Source organism: Hetaerina americana, unplaced genomic scaffold, assembly GCF_022747635.1.
Source record: "Hetaerina americana unplaced genomic scaffold, ioHetAmer1.1.p SCAF_8, whole genome shotgun sequence".
In the NCBI taxonomy this organism is placed as follows: Eukaryota; Metazoa; Arthropoda; class Insecta; order Odonata; family Calopterygidae; genus Hetaerina; species Hetaerina americana.
In genome coordinates this window covers 11,782,852-11,810,348 of record NW_027287427.1, presented here as the reverse complement: position 1 = coordinate 11,810,348, position 27,497 = coordinate 11,782,852, and the positions used below count along the sequence as shown (strand labels likewise).

Genomic DNA, 27,497 nt, shown 5'->3' with positions numbered 1-27,497 from the left:
CTATTTTTGTCACTTCCTGCCTCTATTATAAATCGCTTGGCACAATTTAATATCTTGGATAACACTGACTGTCCATTATATCTTACCCAATGAAATGTTGGTAGGAATTAATATCTATTTAAATATCAGCATATAATTATTGGCGGATGAAACCATCCTGCCTTGCAATGATTGGCTAACATTTTTCCAGTAAGTGAATTATCAAAACACAATCTAGTATTGGAATTATAAAATTTAAAGAAAAATATAAAAATTGTAAGGTAAAATACGATTCACATTCATATCACAGTTTCACAAATTGTCAATTATATTTTCTGTAGAGATAAAGTCATTTACTTTGCACACTAAGAAACCTATTCGGATAACTGTCATCTGTAATAATCTTCAATCTAAAACACTTTCCCAACAAAGGGTATGTATATTCTTAGGAGTATCAGTAGTATTAGATTTTAAATAGTCTAATGATGATTCATAATAAGTTTACTGATAAGAATTTTTAAGGGCGAAGTTTTTGTGAGCCACTGATCACTTTAGTGTGTATGCTAGCCAAAAAAAATGAAACTATCTCTAAATAAGTTTTATAATTTTTATGAATTCTCCTTAGTCTTTTTAGTCTTCAACATAGAAGAATTAGGCAACAAAACCATGACAAGGTGTAAATATTGCACAAAGATACAATATGTGCTCAAGGATACGATGTGCACACAATGGTGTACTTAAGAAAGGTAAAATAATAAACTGAACAAAAAGTTGAGGGAGGAGATCCCACAGTATGGCAATAGCCAACATTTGGCAACAAGACATGCATAAAGTCAGTCATGCCCTACATACTCAGCACAGTACTATGTACATTCACAGTATTGTCTGCCATGGAAACAAAAACAGTTGCTTCCTAATTTAATCTCAATATGTATTTGAGCTTAATGCCAATTAGGTGGGAAACTAGCTGGGGAAAAATTAGGGAAAGTATTCTTTCAAAATATTGAACCTCACAATATATATCATACTATATCAGTTACTTAAGAATTACCATTATTTGTTCAAACAATCCCACCAGTACATTTATTCCTTACACTTTTGCATGAGTGTTAGACCTGCCAATGTTTCATTAATAGCTCATATAAATATTATCTTAATAAAAATTATTAAATAAAAGATCTCCTTACAACATTTAAGCAATAAATAATACCTCTCTACAAGAATAACATAGTAAATAAAACCTCGTCGCCATTGGTTACGATTAATGATTTGTTAAGAGAGGGGGCAGATGTTGGAGCTTAAGTCAACTTAGGATGACTGCAAAATATTTCAATATAATTTCCAGCGACAAAATGAACCAAGTGACTCAATTAGTGAACCAACAAATTCAAAATCTTCACAAAAAAGAAACAGAGTTTCAGAGTTCAATCAGGAATATAGAAGCTAAGAAAAGGTACAAATTAACTCGGGGAAACAGCTACAAACCATTAGCTTACTAGTTTACCCATTGCAATGCTTCTCATGAACGTATCATGTGATTTTGTCATTTCAACAGAATAAAAATATTTAAAAACAATACATAAGCATACCAAAGGAAAAGGTTTAAATGCTCTTACATACAGGTGTAACAAACATAAATTTACTTTTCTTTCTAGGTGGAAATTATATACTGTTATCATTTTGTGGGCAGTAATGATTATTCTATGTAGCTTTCTACTCAGAATTGTCTACGTAAGTCTTTCCTGCACTAATTATCCATCAAGTCCTTGGCTGAAAAGAAAACACTGTCCAGTTGTTTTCTGAACAATTCATTTCCAATTACGAAAACAACATAGCCTGATTGGAGTATTAAATGTCCAGTCCACTAATACCAAAAGGATGGGCTAAAATCAATTTATTGTCACTCAGTTAAGAATGCAACTAATCACAAAGTACTCAACCAGTAATCCCTAGAGCTGAATGTCAAGTCTACATACAAAAGAATACAATGAATATCAATATGTAAGGTTGATTCAAAGTCAATTTTGTCAATTTGATGTCCTGCACCATTTGCACCAATGTGAATAAAAAATTTTAATCATGAGCATAGCCCATGAAGGGTGGAAATACATCTTTTTTCTTCCAAATGGTAACACTATTGAAATTTATTATATTTTAACTGCAAATATCCATAATATTTCTTCAGTGACAAGAAAAATGAGACAGTTCATGCCCAATATGAACTTATTTTTGACAAACACTAATTTTTACAATGAATAAACAAATAAAGATCATAAAATTATTTAAATATTTTTACTATTATATAACACAAATCATGACTGGCGAGAAAAAAGTTCTTAATTCTCTAATGACTTCAGTAACTGATATGGGTACTTCCAAGTATGCCCTTTAATTGATGTAGGGATGGCATCTGACAACAGTTGCATTACACATAAATTTAGTTTAAATATTCACAAGGAATAAATATAGAGAAAAACAACTGCAACACAATACAAAACATATCCAGCTTAGTGAAGGGGAAGGGGTCAGAGCCAAATCCCCATACATGGAATTATTACAGGTAAGGCCAAAAACCAATAGTGGTGAAATGAATAAAACTGTTCATTGACTGAAAATTTACTTCTCCTCACACCACTCATTTTCCTTTCGAACCTGCTCTTCTTCACTTGCTGTAAAATCATTTTTAATATTGAAAGTTTTCCTGATTTCTTCGGGGGTTTTTCCCTTGATCATGTTGGCCACAGTCTTGCAGGTAACATCCAGTAGTCCTTTTATGTCAAGGTAATTCGCAGCCTAAAACATTAAAAGAGATTGTTATAATCACAAAAATAGAAGAAACATTCATTAGGACCCTGGCTAGCAATTACAAAGATTATTTTTAATGATTTCAGATATTACATTTGAAATAACTACTGCCGGTCAGGCCATGTCAAGCAGTTGAACATGTCACGTTCAAAAGTAATACACCGAATCAGTCTCAATAGATCATTTTAATGATGATGCCTAGTTGTCATATGAATATTGCTCATGAATTTTCCAGGCAACAAAGAATGGTAATTATGGAATAATTAACACTTAAATTAATACAGCAAAAAAATTATACTTTCAAGAAATTTTAACCTTGTTGGAAAATAAATCAAAGGCAGTTAAAATAGCGGTATACGATGATATTAATTTTGAATATTACCATAGCAAACCAAAATGTATGTTCTTGAATTGGCTAATGACAAATATGAGGTTAGAGGTGTAAAAATATTTTTTTAAAGAGACAATCCCCCCAGGATTGTTGCTTTGGCAATTTTTTATGCACAGCATGGCAATATGCAAAGGCAAATAAATCATCAAAAGGAAATCAATCACAACTGGAATAGAAATAAAGAGTCCTATATTTGTTGAATTTATTGACACGTCCATATATTGGTTTCCAACACATTTGGGATCTCAATCAGGAAATGAAATTAATTTTATTTTCTCATTAAATGATTACCATTTTGTTATGAAATGGAAATTCATTTTGAAAAGCATTACTCCTAGTTTGAGCATTATTGTCTGTTAAGCTCAGATTTGTAGTGTCACTGGTTGCAAGTAAGTTCCCAATCAAGCCTACTTCCGACTGGAATTTCCAGCTTCTGCTTGACTTTGAATGAGTTAAATCAGTATTAATCAATAAATATAAGGATGAAATAATATACTACACAAATTCCCTTGCCATCTGTGGTGTTATTTTACTTAGGTGGTTCTCAAAAAAGGATTCAGCTGGATAAACAATCAAAGTAATATTTTGTAGATTTCATATTAATAAATCAAAAGATTATTCCAATAATTATTAAAAAAAAAGAATAAAAATATGCCTATTTAACAAATTTATTAGCAACAAATAATTTAAGTGAAGAAATATGAATGGTGATAAATATGCAGTCAAATGCAGACTAAAAAAAATGAAAATTACAATATTACATGAATTTGGGGTGAGGATATTTTAGGCTTTACCTTATTGACTATCATGCTGATTTGCTTTAAGCCATCTTGAAAATTACAGATTAAAATAACCCACATGTTGTTTCCAGCTGTGGGGCTGTAAAAATACAGGGCGTAGCCACATAACTTCCTTTTTTGAACGAGTTCCGTGTTTGAAAAAAGGAAGTAAATGTGCCACACCCTGCTTTTGAAAATAATGAAAAACTAAAGTATGCATCAATAATTTCAGAGCCAAAAAAATACACCTGCAATAACATTACCAAAATTACCTGCTCCATAAGAATCTAGCTTTTCCCTAACTTATACTCCTTTAACCCTTCCCTTTAACTCCTCACTTTTATTTACACTTATAATGAGATTTTTGACCATAATGAATACCTATTCCCTGGCACTCATGCCCATGAAACCACCATTTGTTATTATTTAAGACTCCTGTCAGAGAATTGCACATTTATAAAAAAACAATAAATGACATGTCAAGCAAATAGTTTATGATGGCATCATACTAAAACTGAAAAAAAAATTAATGTAAAACAATAAGAACCATGAAACGATTATGCAAGAACCAGGGTACAATGTGTTTAATGGATTTTTAACATTCAAGTTTACCACAAGCCATGAATAAACTTACTCCAAAGATTATCTTCATTGAGTATTTAACCATTTAAGGTAGGTTTTAGATGGACAAATTGACAATGATTATATGATATTTTTATTTGACTATCCAAAGAAAAAACAACCTAAACCCTACACTACAATAAGCTATTCTTTATATCTGCATACATCCTCCCTTTAATTCACACAGCATCACTTGCCCAACAATTTTCCCTCCATCACAGTCTATTTATAAACATCCCATCAACAATCAAAATGCTATGCCCCAATATTCCCTACTGCATTTGGATTATTCTAAAAAAATTCCTCCCTTTCCCCAACCATCTCTGACACTTCCTAATTTCTTTTCCTTTCTGTCCCTTTCATCTTTTCCATCCTTCTCCACACCCATATTTCAAAAGCCTCTAATCCACATCTCTTGCCTTGCAATACAACCAAAAGGCTCTGCTTGATCATGTTTCTACATCATAAAAAAGCCACGCTCAAATTCAAAGTTTAAATAAATCTTTTCTTAGCATTTGTTATCAAATCCTTCCACAATGTGCGAAGGCTTCTTTACTTAAGGCAACTCTCCTTCCTATGTCCCCACTCCTTAGACCATTTGGTCCAAAACATTTCCGAGAAATGTCAACTGTTCTACCTACTCTAGTTTATGACATCTCATTTAGACGTTTAAGCTGCCCTCTTTTGCAAAAACTGCACAATAATCGCTTTGTTTAAACTGATTCCCACCCAATGCCTATCACACTGACTTTATAATGCAATCAGCAATGCTGGCAACTCCTTGGCTAATGGGATAATTAAAGCCTGATCATCTGCAACCTTTTTGATTTTATAAAATGCCCCATTGACTTTCAGACGGATGTCTCAGACTTCTTCACATGCCACTTGAACCAGTTCCTCTACACATATAAGTCAAAAAGCATAGGTGATAATGGACATTCCAAACAAAGCCCATCCCACCTCTCCATTTTCCACTCACATTAGCGCAGCCTAAGTTCCTGGTAGCAGTCAGGTCACCTTTTCCTCTAACCTATTCATATTTTCTTCAGTATTTTCATTAGTTCTTCCCAATTCAAACGATTGCACATCTTGAAATCTATGACACTATCATACATCCTGATTGTATTTTGTTCTTCTCTAAAATTACCTATTTACTGCTTTGGCATCATGTGTACATGCCTCTCCTATTTCTGACTTCAAACTGATCATCCCCTAAGCAACCATATGCCCATCTCTCCATCCTCTTATTGATGATCCTAAGTACTACTTTAGCTGCGCATGAAATCAAACTTATTGTTCTCTAGTCCTACTCCTAATGACTACCTTACCCTTTTTTGGGATGGGAACTAACACTACTCTGACAAAATATTCCTCCCTCATTTATACAATACACTCCATAAAAACTCTTCATCCCATGTATTACTAGAACCATGAGTAGTTCTGCTGGAATGTCACCCAGATTTTTCTGTATACCCAGGCATTTTTCATGTATGCCTTTATCTCAAAATTATTTGCTCATTATGATTAAGCCCCATCTCCTACAGAACTATATCGCTTTCTCCTCATAGTCATCCCTTGTTACTATTGCCACACCTAACTGGCTTTCATCCCCGCCATTATATACCTTTATATCTATCGCTTAAGTAATCCCCATTATCCTTTCATCTCACCTCACAGAGCCTTAAAATATCTATTTCTTCTCTCCACCTCTCACTTTCACTTTAAATTTTTTTTTAATTTCCTTGTCAGCATCGCTCAAACATCCCCAGCCTCTTTTCAAACTGCTTTGGTTCTCTTCTATGCTGCTGCCAAGTGTGACTTACTACCCTATACAATAGTTGCCAGGACCTGTGGCCATCACAGTGGCATGGGATATTTAATTGACCTGGTTTCCCGTTGCCTTCCTCAATTCTGTTTTTAACATGATACCATTGCTCAAATGGATGCCCTACTGGGGTCGAAAGAGGCTTTGCTTCCACCAATACGAGGAACAGATACTGCGAGGACTACCTTTTGTCTGTCTCCTACCCTTTCACCTTTCGTGCAAGGCTGACCCCACCACGGGCAATTATTAATGCTCCCACTGGCACAACTCTGGGGTCATCAGGATGTACATCCATGCCCCTCTAGCATGTCAAGGTTGTATTCCAAAGGGAGGAATACAACCAAATAAACAGGTCTTGATAGTTTGGTTAGTGGTGTGTTGTGATAATATCACAACACACCACTAATTTAGAGATAACATGCTCATTTTTTTTATCTCTACAAGCCCTTAGGTGAATTACTGAGGCTATCAATTTTGTTTCCTTTATGATAAACTTATGTGTAACATATACATTTTTAAATTTTTCTTTCCTACATTAATACTTTTCCATTACTGACATATAATGATGAAACTACCATGTAGTTAGACATTGTTTTCAATTAAAGCGTCTATGACTTAGCGCACAATTTTTTAAACTACATATTCAATCATAAGTCGCCCATTAGAACAGCCTCCATTAATTAAGTATTTTATCTAACCAGCCATGGTTATGTAATGCAGCTTTGACGAAGCTTCTTTTCTAAGCTATTTACCCACACAAGTCTGCTTTTAGCATTTAAATCAATAAATTGTTCTATACACATAATAATCTGCAATGAAAATTCGGTAACTCAAAAGAGCTTACTTAAGAAATTTCACATAAATTAACTAAAGTTCTAAATTTGCCCTCTCCAAATTGTGGCCCCGATTAATTTTTGGAGGAACAAATTGTTTCGTGTGATTTTAATGTTTCAAAGTTTAATAGATTCTTTAAGTTCAATAAAAAGACATTCACCAAAATGGCAACAAGTAAATCATTATTATGTATTAATATAAGTTAGATATTTCCCCCATTCATGGGCATTATCAGAGAAAAAATATTGGTGTACTGACCAAGATAAGTTCAAACAAGGTTCCCTGGTCAACTTTTAGAAAATCTGCATCCCAACTACTAATATCATCTGTACGCTTCTCTTTGTTCTCATCATCTTCGGGTGGAGGAGGATCATCTTTGTGATAGGTAGCCCACTGAATAACTTTCTTCAGGATGGCAGAATTAACATTTGGCAGTGGCACAACCTCCTCTTCATCCTCATCCATTCCTGAAATCCATGAAGATTTGTTAAGGAAGTTCGAGATATAAATGACAAGAAGCTACCACAAAATATCAAAATAAATTTAAAAGCAAAATGATAATATAATGAGTAATTATTGGGTTACCTGCTGCTCAATTCTTTTACAATTCTATGCCATTACTACACAAACATTTCCTGAAAAACAACTAATTATGAATCTTTTTAACAATCAAGTTAGGTGATTGGGCGAAAGGTTAAATGCTCGAAGCGGTGGACTCAATTGAGGCCAAAAAATGATTCCATACTGCCATCCAATGAGATTTTCTCAATTTTTTCACCAGGAGCAACCAAAATTCTACTAGTACTACAAGTGCCCAATTAACCAACCTACACGCGTCACAAGCACGCGGTCCAAAGTTTTAACCATGCGAAAATAGTATTATTAACTTCCAGTCACTGGTTTAAATGACATGCTAGCAAGAGTGCGGCACGACACATTGACGATGCAACGTAAAATTGCTAGATATTGATCAATTACAAACAATACACGAAAGGCGTTTGTTGATAGTTAAATCGGTGAAAATGTCACTAATTATTCATATTATTCTATTGTTACTTCACACTATAAGTGACATTGAAAATGAATAAGAATGAAAGTTCCAATGTGAAATCAATTGCTCACTCAGCTTTCGGCATTCTTAGCAAGGCCAATTTTTATGTATACAAGACGCACTTTTAATAAAGATGCTCGAGGACAAAAATTAAACATATGCTTAACCCATATGACGCACCTTTGACTAAAGTAAAAGCAATTTGGTACAACATCAGAAACTACACTCTAAATGAATTTTGATAGTAACTCGCAGTCTAAATGTCAATCCAAGATTGGCCTCTGAAAATTAGTTTTAAGTGCGGAATATTCAGCAAGACTTCTGTAACAGTTACACTGCCATAGCTTTTTTTGACGATAACTTACCAAGATCTTCAAGCATGGTTTTGATGGTAACAGAGCATTTCGCGATTTCCACATCGACATCGAAAACTTCTCCATCCGAGCTCTGCAGCTTTATATTCGGCATCTAACAAGTGATAAAAAGGATATGATTTCACAGAACTTAGTGACCACTTCTGGATCAGAAATAAACACAAACAAATGCCCATAGGATATTCATCTTTCCTAGACATGCGTACCCTAATTGAAGGGAAAACAACAACTCCTTTCATAACGGAAAAATTTATTTTCATCAAATATCACACATATTTACCTTGAGCTTCTGCTAAAGACAAAAATAACCTCTATGGACTCAACTTCTCACTTTAAGATCCAAAAACGAACAGAATGTGCACACTAAAAAAATGCCTCTTCATTCAAGGATCCTCTCACTCGAAGGCTGAGCAGCCACTAAAAGTAATTAGCGTAGATATGAAATATATTAGTGAAAGTCACACACTTTAAATTATTTTATTATAAATGCTACGCATGAATATTTTGCTGTTAATTTTATTGTTAATGGAAATTATTCCAAAGAAATAGTTCTAAATATCTAATAAAAGCGCTACCTATTGAAACAGATATGAAGCTATTCCCGCGGTAATTAAATCGGAATGCCCAGAATGGCTGACAAAGGCATACTATTTGTATTACATGCTAACCAGTGCCTAAAAAACAGAAATTATGCTAAAAGGTGCTCGAAGCACCTCATAGATATGCTTACTATCTTCTTTATGCACACTCACGAAGTAAAGTTACTCGGAAAATTACACGAAAAACTCGTTTAGATATAAAGTAATGAAAAATGCCAACTACAGATATTACGTTATGCTAGTGCCGATAAATTTCCCAACTGCCTTTTGACAAACGGCCGTGTTGGTTTCTAAAACGCTATGTAATGCCTGAAATATAAACTCAATACACACTTAAGTGCATTTTCGATGGCAACGTCCCATTTACCGTCATTTGAGGTGAAGCGGATCAAAAGAGTGAAAACATGTCTTCTTAATTTCTTATAACATATGGAGTAGTTCGTAATTCAAACGTAAATAATACTGCAGAGAAAAAGATAAATTTCTGAAGAAAAGAGTTTAAAAATGTAAACATCGACCTATTTGATTCATTAGTGGAAGTGAAGTGGTTAGCCCATTATTTGTCCTCTTAATTATACTTCTGGAAGCATTATGGTGAAATATGTCTCCAAATTATATACGTTAAATATATGCATGCTTCCTTTAAATCTCCGGATACTACTTTGAAATTGTCGAAGAAAATGCCTCATCAGGAGGCTGGATGATGCGTTTGGTCTGTAGTACTCGGGGCCAAGTTGGTCCAAAAACTGCCAAGATAGGTAAACTGTTTCACCTGCTATAATTCTCCCCTGGTAAATTGACATCCTTCAGCTTTCTTGAAAATCTCAAAAATTTTTATTTATATTGATTCTCAACCAATACATTAAGTTTCTAAAGCGCTCAGCAACTCCTTCAACCCTATTGGCTAAATTATGCTTGATCCGCAAGCCAGATTTTTTCCCCTTCACTTTTATTCCCACCTCCATTCTTCCCCTAGAATTTCCTCCATATTATATTTCCATCTTTTTCAAAGATGCAGATGGTAGTAATTCAACGATGACATTCCTCTTTTTATTTCAATAAAAACACAATGCAATTCTTTAAATTGACTCTGATAATGATTTTCCCAAGTCACTAGCCAGCTAAATGGTTTTTTTTCAAGCTGAAAATAAGAGATTTCATCTTTTTTCATCAACATATTTCGAGAAAATTAACTAAATCACTTGCTTCATAGAATAATGCTATCATGCGGTGAAAATACAATTCGTTAGTCAATCAGATGCATTGGATAAATGAAAGTATATAATCCTCCACGCCATGCAGATATGATCGTCAGTAAATAGAATAGCAAGCAGTCTTTATGCAATTCTTACTGCTGTAAGAATTTAGAGTCCACACAGATCAAAATACTATGAATTGAGGCCTTTGATATCATACGTACCAATATCACAGTAGTAAAAGGAAAATTGAGAAAACTTTCCAAGAAATGCAAAATATTTATTTTTAAAAACTCAGCCACAAGGTTTTTTTTTAACACATCAGATTCTCAGTATAGTAATTATTGAAAGTTTTCCTTAAAGACAAAAAATTAAACAATTGGTTGGCTATTATGGGATAGCCTACGTACTTGCTTACTTCAAATAAGAGCATGGCTCATGAACACCAAAAACTTCTCCATGCCCAAGTGCAAAAGTTATAGGTATTCAATAAGAAAGTAACAAATTAATTTTTCAAAGAAATTGATAAGTTTTCTGTATTTATATGACATGTTCCTTCTATCTTCATAATTTTGGGTTCAATAATTTTCTGTGGTAAACAACAACTTAAAAGAGGCCATTCTGCCCTTAAAGGACTACTAATTCAAAATAAGATCAAAGCTTGTCCAGCAAGAACAGATCCTCTACATGTTTTTTAACAAAAATTATAGAAAAATAGAGTTATAATCCTGCAAGTACTTCAAATTAATGTTGGGTGAGATCTTGGATGTAATGGTTTCAACCCATAAAATAGGACCATCTCTTATTGATACCTGCATTACCAAACGTAAACTGGCTTCTCACCTCAATTATTCATAACTTACAATCATCTTAGAAATTTCTACTAGCCACGAAATGATAGCAACATTTGAAACTTACCCTTGCAAATTTTACACCACATAGAGTAATGGTTGAACATCAATTATCATGCAATAATACAAGAAATCCTTTTGTATTTCCTGTACTTGTCAGCCTATCAGGAATGTCACTTTGTACAGGTGGAGAAAAACCTAAATCATCATTGTACTTATAGTTAAGACTTCACATCTTTACACTGTGGAAGCATTCTTCCTTAAAAACATTAACACCATTTCTTGAAATACACTCACAATGACTGCTATGTAAGCTTTCAAAATCATATGCCAGGAAATTTGTTCAGGTTAAATGGCATTTACGTAATAGAAACCTTAAGTTCAAGCAGTATTTCAAACAACATTTTACTCATATAAAACCTGATATACTGTAAGCATGCCTCAAAGAACTAAAATAATTCAACACAATGCACAGATCTTTCTTGTACTCATAAAAGGATATGCATCTCAGTTCATGCAATGTCTGCTTATGTATAAAAGCCTTTTCAAACGTTATTGCTTCTGTATTAAAAAATTATGAAAACATGAAAAATACATTAACTTTTGAAAATTTAACAGTTCTCCTGTGTAAGGTGCACAAGGAATTACATATCCCAACTCAGCTTGATTTTAGTATGAAAAGAATGAGATCACACTTTCATCTTTTTTGCAGGGGAACAAGAGGGAGACTGATCCTTTTTCTTTGACCTCTTGAAAGTACCATGGACAGTATCTTTTGCTACACGATAAACCACCCCTTCACACACATCTGGCTCAAAGAGCAGGAAGTTATTAAAGGGAGCATCCATTTGAGAGACAGCTTTCACCACTTCCTGGGCCAGGAATCCTCCCATTATGGCACACACGGGACAGGCTTCACCAAAAGATTTCCTGTAAAACCCATTTCATTGAATTAATGCCTCTGGATAAACTACAATAATGGTAATGCACACTTAAGACAGTAGAAAATTTCAAATGATTAGTTTTAGATTATATAACAAACATATGTATCACATGACTTACTTGAGAGCAGAATCTGAAACTTTATCTAGAGGAGCACCAATATTTGAAAGCACTTGGTCACGAATTTTAGAGAGCTTTTCAAAATCAAGATCTTTCTTCAAAATAGATGGACTCCGACCATTCTCATCCCTGAAAGTCAAAAGGACTGAAAAGGAAGCACAATGTTCAACAGTGAGTTTGAGTATATTTTAATGTTATTCATAGCCAAATTGTTTCATAGAAAATTTGCCCATCCATTTTAATATTAGCCGTGAATGCTCTTCATTAATCCCATGTCACATTAAGCAACTGGGAATAATCCATATCAATAACAACTAAAACTAAAACTACAGAGCCAATAACATGTTTTGATATACTGCAATGCAAACTGGAGATATCAGAATTGATTACAATATTAAATTTAATCAGAATGTTCAAATATGGTCATTGTAATTTACATAAAGTGAATACCTGAGCAAAATTATATAAATGCTGATGTCTTTAACTATCCATCCCTATGCATCATTTTTAGTGAAAAAACAATGCAAAACAGCAATTTTTAAAGCAACTTCCTTATTAAAAAAGAACTTAACATTTTAAATGGAAAGGCATTGCTAACTGAATGCACATACACACACACATTAGAGAAATGATCAATGCAACAATTTCAGAGAGTAAAAATCATTTGCCTTGACGGGGCGAATGATTTTTACACTCTGAAATTGTTGCATTGAAATGCACACTAGCAGATGACTCCGTTAAAAGTTACTGTTGAGGCATCTCCCGCAGTTTCTTTGGAATTTAGAGAAATGATGCTTAAGTAAGACACTGATGCAGCCAGAAAATGATGCCATTCAGATACATTTGCATTTAGATAGGTAGGTATATGCACTCATCATTGTTACGCTAGTTACCATATTGGAGGACAGGTTCTGGTGAAACTCCTGTAATCTCTATATGAGCTCTTATTGTGCCAGTGGTAGTACATAATTATATATTATACTTAATACCATTTAATGACATTAATAAAAGCATATATTCCCAGTGAAGAGTTACAGTTGTAGCATAAATACAGAATTGGATTGAGGTCAACAATTTTTTCCTCACAACCCACCCACATGACAATGACGCTTCACATGAGTAGGTTGGGGAGGGGGGATATATTGATGTCAGTCCTACTCTTATTTGTACTAAAACTTCACCTTACACTAGTGAAAGGATGGTTAACCTTAAGGGCTCACTTCAAATTTATGTGAAGTCATTAGCAAAAGTGAGAGGGGTGTCTTTCAAGTTTCACCTGACAGTGCCAGCAGAATTAATATCTTAGGTTGTTACCAGTCGATGAAGGCAATAGGAGATTAAACGAAGTTGACTGAGCAAAAGCAGACAGAATTTGACGATTTTTGGTGTAGAATGTGAATCAGAGATATGAAATAAGTTTGCAGTTATACTAGTAAAAGATCCCAAACGTTGAAAAATCAAATCAGAGTGCCAGGTAAAAAACACCTTAAATTTGAACGGTACCTATTTTTCAAGCAACAGTATAAGTTGGACTTAAGTGAGTTTTATTTTTTAAGGAAATTTTAATGAAATCTTATGTATGGAGAACTGTCCATGTGAAACATAGATAGTTGGGGCTAAAGAGCAAAGTAAAAGAGTAGTAACTGATGATAAGTTGGAGAGATAGGTTACATATAAGAGAAGGGAGATAAGCTGGGCTACCAAAGGTGAGTGTTGATAAGGTAGAGAGATAGAGAGATAAGAGAAAAGGTATTCATGCTGCAAGAGCTAAAAAACTTGTTTGTGGTGACACACACACAAAAGAGATGAAATCACATGACAGGGGATGTATTATGATAGGAGGGTCTACCAAAAACCATAGACAAGTGCTCCACTGAAGGCAACAAAAAGCTCCACTGAAGGCAACAAAAAAAGAGGGAAGGCCTCATTTTCAGCATACATTCAGCATGTAGAGAAGGGCATGAAATGCTGCTCGTGCATGGATATGTAGAGAAAAGAATGCACAACTGCTACCAAACCACATGCGGGTTGAAAATAAAAGAAGAAGGGAATGGCTTATTACAAGGGGAGATTTGACATTACCAATCAAAAGAAACCCTAGTGAGAGGTATCCCATTGAGTATATTTTTACTTAATATTATTTAATTTCACCCCAGTTAAAATTTACCCATTCCCCAAAACTGATCCAAAGAAGAAACAAACTACCAATGCGTAGTGGTTGTGGGGAAGTGAGGAATGGTATGAGATCCATTCAAAAAGAGTGTGGTGAGAAGTCCTGTGCAATTGTGACTAACAGTGGATTCTTGAATGGCTGTAATGTGGTCATGAGGATGACTCTGGACTATCAGAAAGTTAAGTCCCATAGTATCGCTGAGCCAATTCAGTTTGATTTTTCCTTGGTTGATGGTTCAGTTTTGATAAAAATAACAGGAAGTGATACATAACATTCATCAGTTTCCCAGGAGTAAGATGGGAAGAGTTTGAAGGAAAGATTTAAGAGGAAAGATCTGAAAGGTAAAAATTGCAGACAGAGAGGGTAAGTAAAATTCATGGGGTAGCAAGAGTGATAGTGGGCATGGAAGTAGAATATGGTATTTTGTCTCGTTAAGATACCCATTCTTCTTTTTAACATAGATTATGATATAATTTATGGTTTTTCAATTGCATTTTCATACCTGCATGAAGAAATTATGTTCACTGTTTGGAACATGACTTAGTACAATCATATGAAAATGAGAGTAGAATGTTTGATCAGTGAAACAACCAGTGATTTGACAAATCAACAGCGGATATTACACAAAAGGTAAGGAAATTTACCCCACAATATACATAGTTTACTAACCTTGAACAAGAAAGATGGAATCATGGACATTAACAAGGTTTCCTGAGTTCCAGGTGAGTGAAAATGGCTCATCTATAGGTACAAAACACTTAGTGGTGCTGGATGTGACTGTTATTGTTGAAGGAGCACCACTCTTGATCTTTCCTGGAATGACAGACTGAGTTTTCCTGAACTCAGCAAAAGGAGGCAATTTGTAACAATCAATAAATTAACCAATACAAGATGAAAAGGTACAAGCATTTAGCAAGTAGTAAACACCACAATTGTGCAACAGAAAACAAGAGCTCACAATGAGTGGCTTGCTCCATTAACAAAATACTTCAAGAGAATAAATACACCCGAGGCGCACTATTCAGGGATTAACGGCGTTACCATTAAAAACATCCCTACCTCTATGCAAGCACATTCAAACCACGAATAACGGTAACATATGTTAACAAATTAACTCCATTACAATGCAACAATTTCAGAGTGTAAAAATCATTCGCCTTGCCCAGAATTCGAGCTTCGGATTCCTCGATGTCCGGCCGAGTGCTTTCGCCAGTAAAGCTATCGAGGCGACCTCTTAAACTCCGAAATTTGGGGGATTTAGAGGACAAAGATGTTTTGACGAAATACCGTACACACAATGTAACAGGCATTCGTAGTCGTGCGCTAATCGCCACAGTTCGCGAGGTTATAACCAACTTCAAACACTTCGATTGTTCTACCTTTGCCAAATGCCAAGAAACTGCCGGAGATACCGCAGGATTAACTTTTCGCGGAGTCGCCCGCTAATATGCATTACAATGCAACAATTTCAGAGTGTAATAATTGCATTGTAATCCATATTAGCGAACGACTCCGTCAAAAGTTACCGCTGCGGCGCCTCGCGCACGACTATGAATGCCTGAGACATTGTATGCACGGTATTTCGTCACAACATCTGGCTCCTTTAAAGCCCTACAATTTCGCAAGGTAAGAGAACGCCTCGATAGTTCAACTGGCTATAGCCCTCAGCCGGGCATCGAGGGATACGGGTTCGAATCCCGGTCAGGGCGAATGATATTTGCACTCTGAAATGGTTGCATTGTAATGCATATTAGCGGATGACTCCTTGAAAATTTACCGCTGCGGCCTCTCCCGCAGTTTCTTGGAATTTATCAGATTAACTTCATTTCAATAACGCCTTGACTTTGGCAAACACAAATATTAAACCAATTTCATATGGAAGAATGAAATAATAATATTAATTTTTTTTAAATAACTAACAGGAAACTGATTCTTGCATATTGATTATTGCTAGCTAATGATATTATAACAACTTTTGAGAGCAAAGAATAAGTCAAAAACAGACAAACCGATGGTTTCATGATTTGGTTCCATAAATCTGGGAAATAAAATGTTTTCAAAGAAAGAATACTTCTCAATATTTGGATGGAAGAAATAATTCAAAATATGAGCAATACACCACATAATTATGTTTCCTGTAATTCCCTTGCACAAAATATCAATTGGTTATTATGGTTAAAATTATTCAAGTAGTCAAAACAATAAATCATTCGATGTTAGGAAAGCCTGGAACAATTATATTACACGGCTGCCCATTTCAAGGATAAACTTAAAACTGCCATAAAGACAATGTTTTCTGAAAGAGCATAATAGAGTTATATATTTTTAGAGTGCATAAGCTTTTATATGAATAGTATTTTACAACAGCCATGTCTCAGGGTAGCTGGCAATGATTTCTGTTTCCAGGTTTTCAAGGATAATAACATATTTGTCAAGGCATTTTAATTTCTTATATTGCCCAATCATTTAATTTAAAATGTAAAGAGACTAAGAGTGTGATAGAAGGCAAATGTGAAAGTGAAGCGATCAAATAAGTAGAGAGGTTTATGTACTTGGGAAGTGTCACCACTGAAGGCATGTGCTGTTGACCATTTGTATAACATACCTTGTTTCCCTAATGTAATAAACAGAAGCTGGGTTCATAAATTTGAGGGATCACCTAAATAACAATTCTGCTTGAGGTTGTAGGATAACTTCACCTCACTGGGGTTTGGATTTCTATACTGGAATTTTTTTTCATTTCTTAAACATTTATGAAAATTATTTCTCATATGACACCTTTTATATTTTTGAATGGTAACATTCAGGAAATGAAAGAGGATGCTTCCAATATATTTGACACAAAACCAAATCCTGTACAATACGATGATGAGGGAAGGCACACAAGGGAAAAACCAGAATGAATTGAAATGAATGATATACAACCCAAATGACAGTTCCTGACATGACAGAAGAGAATGACATTGTAGAAAATAAGATCATAAATTTGACTAAGTCGGCTAGATGCATACTAATAGACGCTGTTCTACTAAGGAAGGATTGGAGTAAAACAATGTTTACATGCAGCCAACTAAATTAGCTTCCGAGTAAGGCGACAGATAAAACTCCACATTAATTATGGAATGGAAAGAATCCAAATGCAGGACTGATCAGTTAGCATTAGGTAGCAAGGCTTATATCCCCAGGATGAAGAGAACCAAATAGGATACTCAAGCTAACAGGAGTTTTAATGGAATATGGGAAATTTTCCATAGGCTACAAATTCATATTTTATAAACAAATTTCTAGATGTAGAAAAACAATGGAATCAAAAGCGATTAGTCTAGTCACAGAGGAAGAATGCATCATAACAGAATAAATGCAAATACCTGGAAAGCATATAGGAGAGAATGATCAACTTATCCTGAAACCATTGAGGAGCACCCAAAAAATTATTATATACATTAAAATTTGCAGTGCATTTAAAACCAGAGTCATGGACAAACATGATGAAACTTCCTAAAAATGAGAGACAGCAGTGAATTGAAGATGACAATGAAGAAAGAAGATCTCACAACGAGAAATAAACCTGGTATTTAGAGGACCAATCAAAACAAAGGTGGACTATTGGTTATAAATGGGGTTTCAAGGTCAAATATGAATATCATAGGTATGTATGATGGCACAAGGCCACATCAGTACAAAAAGCTATCCATAACAATGTGGGGAAGAGTATGGTTCAATATTTGCAACCAGAGTGAAACAAAGTGGACTCATGACCCTTTTGAGATAAGCAGTAGCATGGGGAATGAATGAAAGGCATTTTGATGATGAGCACCTGAGTTCGGAAATGTTCACAACAATAATAAGTGATATCTGACTAGAAGTGCAGGTAAGATCAGTGCACTAACCTGGGGGTGGTAAAATTAAAAAAACAAAATAATTGTTCTGCATTATATCCATTGATTGTTTTCCTCTTATCAATGAAAACATTATTCATATATGATGGTGGCTAAGAGTCAAATGTATTTACCACAACATTAAAGGAAGCACTTCAATTATCTCAATGCAGATGTAAAGCAATAAGTCCTGTATTATTTAAAATATTATGATATCCATCTAGCACCTGCTGCGATGAATACCTTACAGGTATATATCTATTTTTCTAACCTCTAGAATGATCCACACACCTACTTTAGACGGGTAATGCAAAATTTAGTTTTGTTTTCCCTACGGCACCTAATAAGGCATATCCGCACTTTTTTCCATACGTTTTCTGGCAATCACCGACATTTTTGTGAGATCTACATGACATAGTAACTGCCATCAACTCATCTGTTAGCAGCAGGATTACATTGTGCCAACTCATTTTTTCCCCTGCGACTTCTTGAAACATTATCCATGAATTGATTGCAGCTAAATAGAGGATATTGTATAACATATGAATAGGGAGCCTTCAGGTTTCAATGAGCATAAAATATATTCTTCACATTTGGTCTAAAAAAACAGCGTGTTGTAAAATGAAACAGATTTTGGCCACTTCTTCTGAGAGTCTACAATTAATATATCTGTCTTATTATCAGCATATTCTTTATTAATTTCTTATGAGAACAGTAAGAAGTCCATCACTTAAGGTTACAACCACTTTCTCTGATAAGATATCGCTCACTCAATTTCATTAATATGCATTCAGGCAGCGATTTATCTCAAGGGTCAGCAGGAATCTTTACCCAGATAAGGAAATTCTTGGCAGTGGAGGTTGGATTTCTCACATGCTAATGGCCAAAATCCGATAGCATATTTATCCATCTTGAATTGCAAGAATGGGCAACATTATCAAATCAGCAAACTGGAATCTGATCATTGTTTCTTTGTACACACCAGATCACTCATTGGACCACATCTCTGCAAGCTCCAGAGATCTGGCACCAATGGCTACATACATGCACAGGAGAGCAAATAATTCATCGAACTCATCAGGTGACACTATTGAGCTGCCATAGAAGCTCCGTCTGCTTGTAGAGCTGGCTATTACAGAGCTGGCAGGACCCAGATTATCATTGAGGATGTTTTGCTTAGCATGCACTGCAATACTGTCATAATCCATATGGTATCACCTAGCACGATAATTGATGCACTTACTCCAACTGCAACATCATTAGTCAAGTCACCTCAGATGAAGATTGGACATGCAATGCATAACCATCGGCTGACATCTGACATACTGGGTCTGGATATTCTGGGTCAGACTCATCTCCAGATATGTCATTCAAAACATGCGCGATTCCAAAACCCAAGACTCCTTAACTCCTCACCACATTGCCTCAATTCAGTTAAGCCCCAGAGTGATGGGTGCCAGTGGGATGGTGAAAGGTGGTGTCTGAACTTGCAGAGCGTAAAGGAGAAAGGGAGCTTATAGTGGCCGCTAGGGGTATGCAAGGGACCATTGAATACTCAAACCTACACTTCTGCATGAAGAGAGTTGCACATTCAATAAAAACTGCTGCCACCTCACCCCAAACTGAATCAAACACATAATAGATCACCATAACTGTATAAAATAAGTGTTGTATATGTGTAATCAAGTTGCTGTTGTTTTGTACAAGGTTGGTAACATTGTCTCTTTTGGGCTGGCTTGAGCGATGTTTGTATGTGTTTGCTTTTGTTTTTGTAGAATAAAAGTAGGAAGTCGTTTTTTTTAAAACGTCACTTCCGGCCCCACGTTAAGTTGAACATGTCGTCTCAATAATTGCTAAAGATCCTAAATCCTGTTTCGTCACCACGCTGCAAGAAGATCACAACAGGTTATGGGCCCAGAATGTGGAAATAGGAGTGTGAGATCAGTTTGCATGAGATAATTAGGTTCAATTAAACTGATTCCGGCCTTGTAGTCAACCGAGCTGTACTCGTAAATTGTTGCCTCGTGTTTGGATGACAAGTACAATGGAATCAAATGTCATCAACAACATCACGTACGGAGGTTCATTGCCTCAAATTGATAAATTGCGAGGATCGGTGAATTACGAGCAGTGGAAAATGGACGTGGAAATGTACTTGCTTCACGAAGACCTTTGGGACTACGTGGAGAGTGAAGTAGCAATGGACGCGTCAGCTCATGAACGAAAGCAGTCACAGCGAGCAAGGGCGAAAATATATTTGCTACTAGAACAAGGACCGAAAATGGAAGTCATGGAGTGCAAGACGGCCAAAGGTATGTGGGACAAGCTGCAGCACACCTATGAAGATAAGGGTGTGAACAGGCATGTCGCCCTAATAGACCAGCTGTTCGACATCAATTTGGGAACGTGCACAAATATGGAGGACTATGTTCAACGTTTCACAACAGTCGATGCGAAACTAAAAAGCATTGGCAAGAAGATTGACGACGAGCTGCTCGCGGTTTTGATGCTGCGGGGCCTGACGGTTGAGTACAGACCGTTTCGAATGGCTCTAGAGAATACAGTCACAGGGGTCATCAAGTCTGACCTAGTGAAGCAGAGGCTACTGCAGGAAGGGTACAAACGGGCCACAGATTCCAAGGAGCAGCAGGTTGTATTCTATGCCAAGCGGAACCAGAGGCATCAGGGAGAGTGCTCATCGTCCTCGGAGCAGAGTTCGAGTACGTCCGGGGCCAGAGGTAAGCAGAACAAGAAGTCCACCTTCGATCCGAGAAAGGCCAGGTGCTTTAAGTGCGGAGTGATCGGGCACATCAAGAGCGATTGTCCCGACGAAGGGGCAAAGGTGTCGTGCGGGAACAGCAAATCAAGTGGGGGTGCCAAGAAAGGGAATCCAGTTGCCTGGTTGACAGCCCTTCGTTGTGAAGTGGGGAGTCATAAATGGTACATTGATTCTGGGGCGAATTCCCATATGGCAAGAACTACGGAGTACTTTTCAGATTTTCGACCAGATGCAAGTGACGAAGTAACAGTTGCTAACCATGACAAAATCAAAGTGTCAGGTATTGGTAGTGCATCAATGGATTTGATTCAGGGAAGTACTGCCACCATATCAAATGTTAATTATGTGCCAGATCTTTCAACTAATTTGTTGTCTGTAAATAGGTTAGTGCAAAAGGGTACTGCTGTTTTATTTGATTCATCTGGGTGCAAACTATTTGATGCTGAAACTTTACATGTAAAGGGAGTCATTCAAGCCTCGGGAACAGAGGAGAATGGGTTGTACAGTCTAGATTTAAAACAGTGTACCTCAGGTGACAATGTTGTCAGGGAGGGTGCTGTGGGATTAGCTGCAACTACTGAAGGGAATCATTCTCAGCTATTATGGCACAGAAGGTTAGCGCACTTGGGGCATAAAAATATGCAGACATTAAGGGGGCGTGCCAGTGGTCTGGATTTTCCATGTAATAAGCCTCTTCAACCGTGTGTGGCATGTGTAGAAGGAAAGCTTGTTAAAAAACCTTTCACTGTGGGACCGAGAACGGAAAGGGTGAGTGAAAAGCTGAGTTTGGTGCACTCAGACCTGTGTGGTCCAATGGACCCTCCTGGCAATAGGGGAGAACTGTACATGCTCACATTTATTGATGATTGCACTAGAAAAATTTTTGCCTTCTTCATTAAAGGCAAGGAAACACATGTTATCCTAGAATGTTTCGTAACCTTTAAGGCTAGGGTAGAAAATGAAACGGGGAACAGGATTAAGTGTTTGCGGACGGATAATGGTAGTGAGTACATGGGGCGGGCTCTGCAAGAAGAGCTTAGAGCAAAGGGAATAAAACATGAGACAACGATACCATATAATCCTGAGCAGAATGGGCTAGCTGAAAGGGCAAATCGCGTCATTATAGAGAGGGCTAGATGCATGTTATCCGAGTGCAAGTTACCTAAGAGCTATTGGGTTGAAGCATGTAAAACAGCTGTGTATTTAAAGAATAGAGTACCAGCTAAGGGAATTGGGAATGAATTACCTGAGGAGAGATGGACAGGTCATAAGGTTGACCTTAGTCATTTGAGGGTGTTTGGTTGTATTGCCTATGCTCATGTGGCCAAGGCCATGAGAAAAAAGCTAGATGCCACATCCAAACGGTATTACTTTGTCGGATATTGTGAGGAATCCAAAGGTTATCTCCTGGCGAATCCTGAAAACATTGGACGAGTAACAAAAGCGAGGGATGTAGTGTTTTTTGAGGACAGTTTCAGGGAAGAGCATTTAACTGGGAAAACATTGAGGAATACAATTATTCTGCCTGAACTTTTAGGGGGGGGGGCGTGTGTTTCACCTCCCAGCCCCAGACAGAGGTCAGCATAAATGATCAGGCTGAAACTAATGAAAACACTAGCACAAGTAGTGAGGGTAATAATGATACCTCAAACATTGAGACTGAAGGAAGTGGTCGTGTCTATTGTGGGCAAAATTCAAGCTCAGGTGATGATAGCCAGAGGGAGGAGAGTATTGATCCGGGAGAAAGTAGGTATCCTGTTAGGAATAGAATACCAAAGGAATTTCCAGATCATGTTTTATTTTTGGCATCAATTAATTCAGCCTGTAATCAACCAATGTCTTTGTACTGTGATCCTCAGACTGTTCAAGAAGCTTTGTCTTCAAATGGGGATGAATGGAGGAAGGCCATGCAGGAAGAATGGGAAGCTTTAGCAAGGAAGGGCGTCCTTTCTTTAGCTGATTTGCCTGAAAACAAAAAAGTTGTAAAATGTAAATGGGTTTTCAAGCGAAAGGTGAATGCAGCTGGGGAAATAGAGCGTTTCAAGGCAAGGCTGGTAGCAAAGGGTTATTCCCAGGAGTATGGTATTGATTACCATGAAACATTCTCTCCTGTAGTAAGTTATTCTGCCTTGAGATTGTTGATTGCATTGTCTGTGGAGCTAGATTTAAATATCACTCATCTAGATGTGACTGCAGCCTTCTTGAATGGTGATCTTAAAGAGTCAATTTACATTGAGCAGCCCGAAGGTTTTGTAATTGAAGGGGCGGAGAGTAAGGTGTATTTGCTGCATAAGGCAATATATGGTTTAAAACAAGCATCCAAGGCATGGTATGACAAATGTCGGAGTATTTTTAAAGGTCTTGGTTTCAAGAATTTGACAACAGAATCATGTATTTATGTTAAGGGTATTGGACTTGATATTTGTGTAATAGCTGTATATGTGGATGATTTTTTGGTGTTTTGTAAGAATGGTGACACTGTGAACAAGTTAGTTTCATCATTAAAAAAACATTTTGAGCTGAAAAATCTTGGAGAGGCCAAAAGTATTCTAGGGATGAGGTTAACTAGAACCAGTGAGGGAATTGAACTGGATCAGGAAGAGTACATCAAAAGCATGCTGGTTAAGTTTAACATGTCTGATGCTTGTGCAGCCTCTACACCCATGGAAGTTGGGTTGGATGTAGCTCCTGGAGATCCAGATAAATGTCCTGATGTACCTTATCAAGGATTAATTGGTTGTTTAATGTACGCAATGACCTGTACTAGGCCTGACATTGCTTTTGCTGTTTCAAAATTAAGTAAGTTTAATAATAGCTTTAATATGGAACATTGGAAGTTGGCAAAAAGGGTTTTGAGATATTTAAAGGGCACATCAACGTATCGCCTTGCCTACTCAAAATCTGGTGGGTTCCTTGAGGGCTATGCTGATGCAGATTTTGCCAGTGATAAGATTGATAGACTATCTCGTACAGGGTATGTTTTTAAATTTGCTAAAGGGGCTGTAGCATGGGAAAGTAAAAAACAATCCTGTGTGGCTTTATCCACAACGGAAGCAGAGTATGTCAGCCTAACTGCTTGTACCAAGAAAGCTATTATATTGTGTCGAATCCTGAGGGAAATTTTGAAACAGGATTGCAGAAAAATATTTGGCACAGAATCTGTGTGCATGTATAATGACAATCAGTCAGCAGTTAAGAATGCCAATTGTGTTGATGTAAAGGAAAGATCTAAGCATATAGATGTAAGGTTCCATTTTGTAAAAACAGCTGTGACAGATGGTAAAGTGTTTGTGAAATTTAAGTCAACACATGAGATGCCTGCAGATATGCTAACTAAAAGTTTATCTAAGAAAAAACATTTTAACTGCATGAAGGATGTGAATGTCTGGGGCAACTAGATTAAGTGAGGGTGTTGTATATGTGTAATCAAGTTGCTGTTGTTTTGTACAAGGTTGGTAACATTGTCTCTTTTGGGCTGGCTTGAGCGATGTTTGTATGTGTTTGCTTTTGTTTTTGTAGAATAAAAGTAGGAAGTCGTTTTTTTTAAAACGTCACTTCCGGCCCCACGTTAAGTTGAACATGTCGTCTCAATAATTGCTAAAGATCCTAAATCCTGTTTCGTCACCACGCTGCAAGAAGATCACAACAATAAGGGATGTAAAATAAAGCATTTATAAAAAATAAATTTGCTGTACTTATACAAAAAAATACAACAAAAGAGAAAATGAGACAAACTTACATGTTTGAACAACACAATGATAATAAAAAAAATGAGTATACTAAAGAATCATGTAGAACATACTTAAAGACAATCCCAAAGGTACTTTTTAACTTTATTTAAAAACACACTCTAAGAGAATGAATCAATTTACGTGATAGAGCAGATCATTATGCTTTTAAAGCCTTGTACCAAATGGATCTAATGCCAAATCTTGCTTAGAGTAAGGTGCTTAATTGAAGATTAATGGAAGTTCTTGTACCAAGGGGTTTAGAATAAGTTCACAATTTGAGTGTAATAGGCCACGTATTAATGTGAAGATATGGATTACTGAAGAAATTTGAACATGGTTTTGGTATTATTCAGGTTTTTATATTTTATTGTCAAATGTTAAACCTACTGAATACAATAGTAGCCAAAAATTAAATGGCTATTCGCAGGACTGCAAATAAGACTTCAAAGTTAAATCACAGCCCACAGGCGGCATATTTGAGTGAGAATATATACCAGTCAAAATGGCCAGTTCAGGGGTTGAAGATAGTCATGATTATAGTCCTTAATGATTAGGGTTTTATGAGACTTAGATGTGTCACCAAAAAAAACAAGTCATAAAATGTCAGCACACTACACTGCATACTACACAACAATCTATTGAGCTATTTTAAAAATACGATTTTCAAAATCAGCCCAAATGACTCATTCTGGGGTTCTAGTGTTTAAGGAAACCCAAAAATGACTCTCCTGCTAATGCTAGTAAAACGACAAGTTCTAACAACTTACATCGGCCCTGACTGGGTGGGAGGTAAGAAGGATCATGAATCAACAAGTAGGTGCCCTATTCAAGATTGAAAAGGGGACAATTTCATGGCCAAGTAGGCTTCAGTAGTATTATATGATTAGACTTAAGGGTCTGCAGTAGTTTTGCTGCGCTCAACAATAAAGCACAACAAATTCTTTTTGAATTAGTTTTAAAAACAGTTATCAATAAGCTGTACCATTTGATATACTTTACCAATAACTGGTATCATTAGACACACATGCCACTATTATATGTAGGATATAGCTTTACTTAAGCTCAAAAAATAAAAATGTCACACTTTGCTTTGAAATGCATCAATATCACCATACAGGATCTAATTGACTGTTGGCAATAGTTTGTTGCCTTTCAATTAACGATCCTTCAATTTAGCATTAGTCATATGTTACAACACTACTAAGCTATCTACAGAATTTCAAAGAAACGCAGTACCACACCCAAAACATCTCCTATTGAATAAATATGATAGAAAATTTTCATTTTGTTTGTCCTTGGCATTGTAATCTTATCATCATTTGTTTGTATTGAATCAAAAGGAGTTATGGTTCAGGTGTTCTCATTTGTGAATAAAAAACATTATAAAGATTAAAAAACCAAAAAGATATACAAAATGGCACAAAAACAGGGAGTAACTCACTCTACATGCGTATGTTCCTGCAAGTCGCTGAAAAGGAATCCATGGAATCCAAAGACATCGCCCGCAAAAAAGCAAATTTTATTTTTCTCGGTCGACGCTCGTCGACACACACTATTCAGGCGCTTCAATGATGTCATTCCCAATCCAGTAGCTATTACAACTTGGAATTCAGAGTAGAAATTGTCTGGTCTGTATGAGGGGTCGGATTCGGCATCCCCCACTTCTGGTGATGCCACTTTAATCTCCACCATGGGATTCAAACGACGTAGTCTGGTTACTGATGATTCAGCTCTCTAAGACAGTAAAATGAAATTAAATCTAGCGGAATAAACCTATGAAATAGGGTAAAAAATTAAAGTATTGTCAACTACCTACATTTTTTCCAATGTCAACCCTAGCAGCTAGGAACTGAGTTCCAAAATCTTCCTCAGCAAGTGGTTCATTATCAAGAAGAGTAACGGACTTGACGCCAGCAAGCACAATGTTTTTGCAAACTTCGGCTCCTAAACCTTTAAGGCCTATCAGCAAAACATTAGCGGCACGAAGTCTGAAATATAATAGGATGTTAAAATTACATCACTACAATTACTCGATTTGTTATGTAGGTGAAAACTATATCCAGTATTTCCAAAGATGCTATGCTGTGGAAACGGATTTCAACATTAACATAACCACTAATGCTAATTAATGCACGTAAGGTGGTATCATTTTACCATTAACGCGGGGTATTAGAACTTAAGACTGAAGTCGGTACATATAACAGAAAAATTTCAAATTCTTCATTAAACCTTGAAGTATTTTGGTAGGTATTATACTATTGTTAGAATTCCTTTTACCTCTTTTGCGACTCAACCCCCCAAAGTCTAATTTGCCGGTCATACAAGGCTGCTTCATCTTCAGTTAGCTCATGAGTAGAATTGGCCTCAACCATCTTCTTAGAACTTAATTCAACTTGATGTAGGATCTCAGAAATTTTCTAATGGTAAAAAATAGAACGTGAAATTTCAATCCAGACAATTGTTTCAACTAACAGCAATCAAATAAATCCCAATCCACCTCCACCAACCGGCACCACTTTCAGGTTATTTCGAATCTCACTTGTTAATGTAAACAAAAACAAAACTAAAT

The 27,497-nt window shown here is 36.2% G+C and overlaps 2 protein-coding genes across 2 annotated transcripts; both read right to left on the bottom strand.

The window, feature by feature from the left end:
• Positions 1-1,559: 1,559 nt before the first annotated feature.
• On the bottom strand, positions 1,560-9,134 carry SkpA (SKP1-related A). Its single transcript, XM_071596390.1, has 4 exons — positions 8,940-9,134; positions 8,651-8,753; positions 7,493-7,701; positions 1,560-2,772 (listed from the first exon to the last, which is right to left on the bottom strand). The coding sequence occupies exons 2-4, from the start codon at positions 8,751-8,753 to the stop codon at positions 2,596-2,598; spliced, it is 489 nt and encodes a 162-aa protein (XP_071452491.1). The 5' UTR covers positions 8,940-9,134; the 3' UTR covers positions 1,560-2,595.
• A 1,624-nt stretch (positions 9,135-10,758) lies between these two features.
• Positions 10,759-27,427, bottom strand: Aos1 (activator of SUMO 1). The gene is made up of 6 exons (XM_071596325.1): positions 27,206-27,427; positions 26,745-26,916; positions 26,370-26,662; positions 15,210-15,376; positions 12,368-12,512; positions 10,759-12,235 (listed from the first exon to the last, which is right to left on the bottom strand). Exons 1-6 carry the CDS (start codon positions 27,298-27,300, stop codon positions 11,995-11,997), a joined length of 1,113 nt encoding a protein of 370 aa, XP_071452426.1. The 5' UTR covers positions 27,301-27,427; the 3' UTR covers positions 10,759-11,994.
• Positions 27,428-27,497: the final 70 nt, after the last annotated feature.